We start from the raw sequence: 9,713 nt of genomic DNA on the forward strand, positions 1-9,713 counted from the left end.
CCTTCGGTGCTGTTGCTTGACAGCGAAGAAATCAATTTGCGTGGCTGATGGTGTACTTTTGTATGTTATGAGACTACTTTTTAAAATGTGTATTCAATAAACAAAACCCGTGACTTCTCTCTAACATGGCCATAGAGATCGCCTCCAATCAGGATTGTTTCAGATTTTGGTATTGTTGAGATGGCAATAAAAAAATAAAATAAAAATAAAAAAATAAATAAAAATAAATAAATAAAAATGACTATGGTTTGGTTTTGTTAAAACATGTCAATTTCATTTTTTTCACATTTGAAATCAAAGCACTTGTACTTAAACTAAAGTACTTGTACTCAGAAAATTTAATTTGTGGCACTTTTATGTACAAGAAGTACTTAAAACATCAAACAGCTTGTAGACTTTTAAACTTGAGACACCCATCTAGAAAGCTATCTGGGCAATATAATACTCTACTTTAGTTGAATTTTAATATGTTTACAACAAAATGTAATGAATAAAGCAATTGAAACACAAACATTAGATTTTGACTTTGCAGGGTTGGTAGAAGGAGATGCATCACCACTTCTTTGAGGGGGCTTCGAATACAAATCTAGAACTTGATGACAGATATCTGTGCAATGCATGGAGTGAGCACAAAGCAATAAAACTTAAATTATCCAAAATAACAAAATTATCAAAGCCAACCTTCTAACAAATCCAGAGAAACATCTTCAACAAAATAGTCGTACCACTTTCCTCTGAATCCAAGTGGCTTTCCATGCCAATCCGTGATCTCAAATTTACTGAGTCTGCTAGCCAAATACATGAGAGCAACGGCGATTACTTCAGGCTCCCATTGTAGTGATAAGGTTGTGCAGAGGCTACGCAAAATGAATTATTACGATCAACACCATCAGTTTATTAAAAAATAAAGCTTATTTTATTTCATCAAGTTATTTGTATCTATTATTTGTTGATTGGCTGGTTTCAATTTGTCATAGAAGAAGTTTATATTAAGAATATTAACTATTCGGGAATTAAAATCAGTCATTATACAAATAAAACTTAGTTGAAAATAATGTATAAGGATTTCACTTATCAAAAAAATGGTTTGTATACTTTAATGCAATGCAACAACCAAGTAGGATATCAGAGTCGAATGAAAAAATTTCCTACTCAAACTCCGATTCCTTGGTTGAAATATTCCCGAATCCGGACAAAAAATTTCGACTCTAACTTCTGTTTCGGGTTCCGACTCTCAAGCCTAGAACACGCTAGTGTGGCGCAATTCAGGTCTCTGAGACATATCTTAGATTTTCTACGACATATGATTTCTATAGACCAATCTTAGTCTACGAGCCTGTTGCGTCTGCGAGAGCAAAAATTGCGCGTCTAAATTTTTATGATTTAAAATGGGAAATTTTATACAATTTTGTAAAAAAAAATTGTTTTAAATGTTTAAAAGTGTTTTACATTTTTTTAATCGATTTTTAATTTTTTTAATTTTATTTTAATATTTTATTTGATGCTTTTAATATTTTTTAATATTGTCAAATAAAATTTTAGTTTATTTAGTTTTTATTCAAAGAATTATTAAAAAAAATTTTATTTATAAAATATTAATATTTTGAAGCCGGTATTTGGAATTTTATTCCATTCCATTTCGTTTATAGTTAGACAACAGAAAATCTCAGAACCAATCATATTATTAAAAACACGTCCACTTTATTCAAATTACTTCTTAAAATCTTTTTTGGACATTAATAAATTGTTGGCAATAAAATCATAAACACCAAACCTTAAAGGCAGACTCGATAAACCATAATTTAAACATTAAAATTTTGGATGCTTAATAAAAACCTGTCGTTAATAAAAGTCCAAGACATTTGTACCAGTCTCTGGATTTTACCTTTATCGCCTAAAAATACGATAATATTATCAATGATTAAAAAATATGTAACTATCAACAAAAAAAATTAAATAACCTTTTATGAGTTTGGCAAACTTTAACAAAAATGAATAGGGATGTTCTATTATCAAATCAAATTTAATGGTTTGTAGGAGTATTCTTTCTAGCGTCATAATTTCTTCCTAACCAAAGAAATTAAAATAAATATTTTTAAAATGTTAAAAATAATGATATTACCGTTAGTAATGACAACCATCAAACACTTGTGTACACCTGTGTACATGAGAGACGAATTTTCTGATGACCACGAGCGCAACTTGCCAACCCTTATCTTAACGCACAAACTTGAAAGAAGATATAATTAACCCTTCAGCCTTTAGAGGTGATCTCTAGAATTGATAAATATATCTGTCTTCATATACAATGCAATGTAATTCAAGGTCTTAACGAAAATTGAAGTTTCAACTTAAGATTCACTATCTGCTGTTTTTACCAAAAATTTGTCTGTAGAGTTATGAATCCAAAAAAGATCATAAACTAAACTTAAGATACATTTATTATTGAGCTATTTTGATCCTGATTCGAAGAATATGAAAAAACAAAATGAATAAGACCGATACATAAGTATAGTCTTTTCCAAACCCAGCCTGTTCTTCTGTCAAAAATTGATCAAACTGTGCTTGCAGTCTTTTCTGCAATATTATCATTTATATTAACAATGCATTATTCAACAATGCAGTGGTCCAGTGCTGGTCTGTGTTAGTTTTCCTTTTTTTGATATGATGACAACCATCTTCGGCCCGATTTCGGTTACATAAATTCTGAATTTTTTTTGCCATGAGTTCTCCTTCAGCTTATATGAATTTAAGTTCTTCACCTACTTTATCCTCTCCTGGAATTTTCCATGGTTTTAGTTGATGGATGAGTGCTTTAACTTCTTCAAACAATATTGTACCTTAAATATCATTTATTGTGTCAGTAACTAATTGAAAAGAGTTTGGAACATAATGAAAAACTAATCATGTATTTTGTAGATTTTGTTCAAGCCTATGACTCCATATGGAAAGGGAGCATAGATGATCCGAGAAGGATATGGAATTGACGAAAAAATAATAAGAATAGTAAAAGGTTTATATAGCGGTCAAGATTAGCGGTGAAGAAACTGAATGGTTTAAAGTTGAAACGGGTTTCAGAAAAGGATGAATTCTGTCACCGACACTTTTTAATATAGTTTTTTAGATTATATACTACTAAAAGGGGAACGATTATATAACGGTTGGGTGACATCTTTTTCCCCATGCTGTCAGGATTTGAAAGATGCAGATAATACTTGTCTAACAGCTGACTCATTTGATAAATTAAAATTTTTTGTGGAATATCTGGCATTAATATAGAGGCAAGGAGATGCCATTTATTCCAGGCTGCACTTATGCGTGCTCGAACGGCAGCTTCAGTTGTTCCAATACAATCCAGAACACCCCCTAGATATTGAAACGATGTGACTTTCTCTACCTTAATGGCTTCAAAAACATTGCTATTTCGAATTTGTTGTTGTGGATTGATGCAAGCAGGACAAACAAAATTGGACACTTTAGATAAAGTACCAATTATTTTTGAACGTTTGTGACACCACTAGTTACACTGCTGACACTTGATTGAATTGTTACCTACACCAGCTTTACAAACTGAACAGGGCTATCGTCCAGTAGCTGTGGATTGGATGGGTTCATCAGTGTTCATTGCTTTGGTTTTGCTGATGTTGACTTTGAATCCATGATCGGCGAGTCTGGTGTTCCAGACCTTCAAAGCATCTGCTCAGAAGTGGCTGTTAAAACGATATCATCAGCATATACTAGATTCCAAATGTCACCAGTGCGTATCGGTTTTGTGATTTCTTCCATCACAGTTATAAATAACAGTGGACTGAGAATCGAGCCTTGGTGAACTCCAACGCCGATGTCAAATGCATCTGTGTTTCCAACCGTTGTGCTGACAAGAGTCTTAGTATTCGTATACATTTCCATCATATGTCGAACAAGATATTCTGGAATGAGTTGTCGACGTAGACTCCACCTGATTGCTTCATGGGGAACTCGATCAAATGCTTTTTCAAGGTCTACAAAAATGTGTGATAGTTGTTGACGCTTTGCAAGGTACTTCTCTTGCAGTTGCCGAAGGATGTGAATTGCATCAATTGTTGATTTCCCGGCTAGGAAACCAAATTGATAATTTCCGATTGTGATGCACGACGTTAATCTTCTCTCAATGATTTTTTCGACAATTTTCAGGGAGTGTTCTAACAGACGTATACCCCGATATGATTCAATGGATCACCTTTGCCTTTGTATAGCGGAACTGTCATGCTATAGCTTCCTTCAGTCGGCATTGAGCAATTTCTCCAGACTTCACGGCAAAGTTGTAGTAACGTTTGGATACCTGCAGTACCAAATGCTTTGATAATGTCATTTGTGAGTCCAAAGGACCTGCTGCCTTTCCACTCTTCAAAGCTTTCAGAGCTTCAGTACGCTCCTCTACAGTGATGTCTGGAATCGGACCTTCGATGGGTGGAGCGTCAAAGTTGACATTGATGGGATTTGTTTCATTTAACAGACAGTTGAAGTATTCTTTCCACTGTAGCTTGATCTCATCTTGTTCAAGAACCATCTCATTTTTGTCGTTTTTGATACATGAAGCATCGACTATGTCTTTTTTCGTACGCTTTGCTTGTTTTGCTATACGATACAGATGTATTTCAAACTATTGTTGAAAATGACGGGAAGCCTAGTTTGCGATGCTGGAAGATTCATGAAGAGATTTTATAAATTCGATTTTTTAAATTCGAAAGAAAAGGCAATTATGTTATATGCCGGCATGTTTGGTAGCACATGATGTACCTACGTGAGCAGACATTTTCAATTATGAATATCATTAAATTAAATTCGAGGGACACACTAAATTTCAGCAAGTTATATTAAGCGAGATATATCAAATTTAGTAAGTAAATTCTCCTCATAGAATATCATCTACAGTCAATGTCTTAACTTTCCAGTGGCCCTTCCAAAAAAACGTCGAGCATCACTACTAATATTCATTTGATAAATTATTTTTTTCAATTGCTATAAAACCGTAATAATCTAATAACATTTTAAATAAGTTATAAAAATTAAAAAAATTAATAAGTAAGTTAACAGTGAAGTCATGTGAAATTCTAAAAGTTAGCAAATGGGACAAAATTGTTTTATGCTTATTATTCAAAATTTCTCGTGTAACGCATATGCCTCAAAAAATAATAATAAACAAACCCTTGGATCTTCTTTGAATGTAGCAAGCTGGGCATCAGTTAACATGCTCTTTGTAACCTTTATCAGATCTTTGCATTTTTTTGGAGTTTCCTCAACTTTTCCAGCCAAAAACAAGCAACAGGCGGCTGTAACCTGAAAAACAAAAAAATATTTCATTATTTTATCCTAATCTACTCAACTTATTCTTCAAAGCCGATCATAAAAACATTTGGTATGAATCAGTTAAGAATGGCTCATCTAAGATTTAACAAAACATGGCATCATTGAGTGGGTTCAAACACCAAAAAATCCTTGCCTATCCTATGCAATGTATAAGATGCATTTTGGGTTTGATGTTAACAGCTCTAAAATAAACGAAAGAGAATAGTAAAAAAATCCAACAAACACATCTTGGGAATTCGATGAAAGAATGAAACATATAGAATCTGTGGAACAACACAACTCCGGTTGCACAGGTGTCATATTTTCTTGAAAAAATAAAATTAATTTAATTTTTAAAAGCTTTAAAATTATCAATGATTCCAATAAATATTAAGGTATATAAATAGTAAAATAACAAAAAAAATAACTGTTTAATAAAATCATTGGCCTTCACTGAATCATTTATATTTTTCTGCAATCAATCAATCAATCAATCAATTAGCTTATAAAGCGCTATTTCCGCGATGTTTAACAGCGCTCCTCGATGAATTTTGAAAACAGATGGGTCTTGAGATCCGCTCTGAACTTCGCAAGTGATGGAGAAGTAGTCAGAGAAGTAAGTAAAGAGTTCTAGAAAGAAAGACCAGAAAAAGCAAAAGCAGATTTGGCAAGAAAAAACGAGAACAAGAAGACGATCGTAAACCAGGGCGTTTAGGTTCAATTAATATATCTGATAAATACTTAAGAAATAATTTAAATTGAGACTTATACATAAATCTCAATTTAAATTATTTCTTAAGTATTTATCAGATATATTAAGATAATATTGAGACTTATACATAAATGTCCTGGTTATGACATTAAACTGACCCTCACTGCCTTGTGAGTGATGTTGGATCATCAAAGGCTAGGCCCACCGCTTATAACTGTGGTTGCGTAAGGAAGGGTGTCCTGCGTAAAAATTAGCCAAATAAATTACTTATGATGATGACAGAAGTGACAATGGCCCTCAGTATCCGGCAGAAGAGGGTGCGAAGAATCCCCGGAGACCCAGTCCATGGGGTTGCGGTGCAAGGCCCTGTGGATGGTCTGGCTACTGGCACCCCACTCTATAGTGTTGCGGTGCAAGGCACTATGGATGGAAGGATTACTTGTAGATCAAGGGGTTGGAGGTTTGGTACCTGGAATGTAGGCACGTTGACAGGAAGGAGTTTGGAAGTGGTGGAGAAGTTGCAGAGGAGAATGGTTGACGTGGCTGCATTACAGGAGATCAGATGGAAGAGAGAGGGTACAAGGTTTGTGGGGGCTAAAGGTGGAAGGTATAAGTTGTGGTGGAAGGGGGATAATGGTACGGGAGGAGTTGGTGTGATGGTAAGAGAAGAGTTGGTGGAGAAGGTGTTGGAAGTGAGGCGGAAAAGCAATGGTGTAATTGTGGTGGTGATGGTGTTTGGAAAGGTAATAGTGAGGGTAATATCAGGATATGCTCCGCAACAAAGTAGGAAGGAAGAGGAGAAGGATAGGTTTTATGATGATGTTTCTGACAAGATTGGGCAAGCGGGGTTGGATGAGTTTGTGGTGTTGTTGGGTGATTTGAATGGTCATGTGGGGGCGGATGCAGACGGATATGAAGGTGTACATGGGGGATGGGGATATGGTATACGGAATGAGGAAGGGCGGAATGTTGGAGTTGGCGGATGCACATAGCATGGTGGTGGGGAATACCTGGTTTACAAGGGAACCAGCACGACTAATTACATATAGATCAGGGGAGCATAGGTCAATGATAGATTATATATTGATAAGGGCGAAGCATAGAAAGTATGTAAGGAATGTGAAGGCGATACTTGGTATGTTGCAGCATAGTATGATTGTGATGGATGTGGCATCAAAAGAAATGGGGAGGAGGAAGAAGGATAAGTTTGTGGCAAAAAGAAAGACATGGAAGTTACAGGATGCAGAGGTGAGGAAGGCATTTGAAGTGAAGGTGGCTGAAAGTTGGGAGAGTGGTAAGGATGGAGATGTTTGGGAGAGATATAGGGACTGTGTGTTGACTACGGCAGATAAAGTATGTGGATGGACGAAAGGAAAATGTAGGCATGGTGAGACGTGGTGGTGGGATGAAGATATAAGAAAGGTTTTGGAGATCAAGAAGGAGAGGTTTAGGGTGTGGAAAAGGGACATGACGGGGGAAGCGGAGTTTGAGTACAGGAAGGCTAAGAAGGTTGCAAAACGGGCAGTGGCAACTGCAATGACGAAAGCATCAGATAGGTTAATGAGGGAAATGGAATTTGATGTGAGTTCGAGGAAAATGTTCAAAGTAGCACAGCAGTCAATGAGGGATATGAAAGATGTTATAGGGAATGGATATGTTTGGGATGGATCTAGCAAGTTGTGCATAGATGAGAAGGAAAAAGCTCAGGTGTGGAAAGCCCATATGGAAAGGTTGATGAATGAAGAAAATGAGTGGGATGGAGATGTGGAATCCGCGGTCACACACGGACTAATAGAAAAGGTGACGATGGAGGAAGTAGAGAAAGCAGTTAGAGAAATGAAACTAGGTAAGGCGACAGGGGTTTCGGAAGTGGCAGCGGAACATATAAAGGCGAGTGGGGTGATAGGAATTGAAGTTATGATGAGAATTGCTAACAGTATGTTGGATGATGAAGGTATACCTGAGGATTGGCGACATAGTGTGCTGGTGCCGTTGTATAAGGGCAAAGGAGATGTGAGAGATTGTGGGTCATATAGGGGTGTGAAATTGCTAGAGCATGGAATGAAGGTAGTGGAGAGGGTGCTTGAGAGAAGGTTGAGAAATATGGTGACAGTTAATGAAATGCAGTGTGGGTTTATGCCTGGTAGGGGAACGGTGGATGCGTTGTTCATAGTGAAAATATTGCAGAATTATAGAAAGAAGAAACGAAGATTGTACATGTGTTTTGTGGATCTAGAAAAGGCGACCGCGACTGGGATGAAGAGAGCAGGTGGAGAAGGACAAAGTGAAAGCGGGGTTGCGTGATACTGAGGCGAGTGACAGATGTGAATGGCGTCGAGGGGTATTTCGGTTTCATCATAGGTAGCCAAACAGCAACCAAAATGTCGTCTAAACGTGTGTTGTTGTTGTTTGTTTTGAGACTTATACATAAACGTGCAAATTTTAAAAATTATTCTATATTTTATAGGTAGCCAGTGCAAGAGAACAAGATATGGAGATATATGAGAAAAGAAAGGGTAATTGCAAATTTTAATAGTTAAAAAATATTGTTAATATTTATCTCATTTCTAATATTTAATTAATTATATTAATAATTAATATTTTTTTCATTATGACATTTTTTTTATTACTAGCTCATAATATAATTACTGGTTAAATTAAATGTGATATATATATATATATATATATATATATATATAAATATATTTATATATATATATGCAAACTCTTGACGAATATGTTCGACCGTTGAAAGTGAGTAAAAGCCGTTATATTTATTCTAGTTATATGATGCTATATATAAAAATATAAAATAAAAAAAATTGATAGCAGGTTTTACATTATATTCTTTCTGATTATTTAACTGTTTTTTCCTAATAAAAATAAGAGTAAAACAAAATATAAAAAAAGTAATAAATCACTGAACAAAATTAAAAACTGAATAAAAAACAAAATAAGTCTGTCGAAAACCATGTTCAGGCAAACCTACACATTTGCATGTGCAGATGAGCTAGAGCAAAAACCTATTTTGTGTTTGTATAGTTTTTTTTAACATTAACAAACACCATTCCAGATTTCTGATTTAGGTAAAAATTTAAATATAAATTTGATAAAAAAACAAATTAAAAAATACTCACAATCCCATTTTTGCACCTGCATCTATAATGAACCTGGCCCCATCTCTTCTGTATCTACTTTCTGTATCTGGAGACATGCCCTGTCTCACTGAAGGAGTGTTCAGCAAGTCCTTCTTCTCATAGTACCAACAAGGCATTTTATAATTTATATTTATTTTATTTTTTCTGAAATAAACAAATGGTTCCTTCTATCTTTCAGTTTTGTTTAATGTTATGTAATGTTATTTACGTATATATGACACTATAATATATGTTAATCATCAACTTAATTATATATATTAATACATGTTTATTGTTTAGCAATTTGTTTTGTTCATGATGGTCCAGCCAGATAGAACAATACGGACAATAGAGAATTGAATCATAACAAAAACAAGAGACAAGAGACAAATAGAAAAAAATTAACAGACAACTTATATACAATACAACAACATATAACCTAACATGAACCTGAAGATTTAATCAAAAGATCTCAACCAAAAGCTTGACCCAAGACACTATTAGTTTTGCTTATTAGAGACAGTAATAAAAAGTAA

At 34.7% G+C, this 9,713-nt stretch overlaps 1 protein-coding gene across 1 annotated transcript; it reads right to left on the minus strand.

The window, feature by feature from the left end:
• Positions 1-446: 446 nt before the first annotated feature.
• On the minus strand, positions 447-9,314 carry HELRODRAFT_107709 (hypothetical protein; the record flags this gene model as incomplete). Its single annotated transcript, XM_009029181.1, has 7 exons — positions 447-607; positions 682-857; positions 1,837-1,894; positions 1,962-2,067; positions 5,188-5,319; positions 5,573-5,654; positions 9,178-9,314. 7 exons carry the CDS (start codon positions 9,312-9,314, stop codon positions 447-449), a joined length of 852 nt encoding a protein of 283 aa, XP_009027429.1.
• Between the last annotated feature and the right edge of the window lie 399 nt (positions 9,315-9,713).

This window comes from Helobdella robusta, assembly GCF_000326865.2.
Source record: "Helobdella robusta unplaced genomic scaffold HELROscaffold_6, whole genome shotgun sequence".
NCBI classification, from domain to species: domain Eukaryota; kingdom Metazoa; phylum Annelida; class Clitellata; order Rhynchobdellida; family Glossiphoniidae; genus Helobdella; species Helobdella robusta.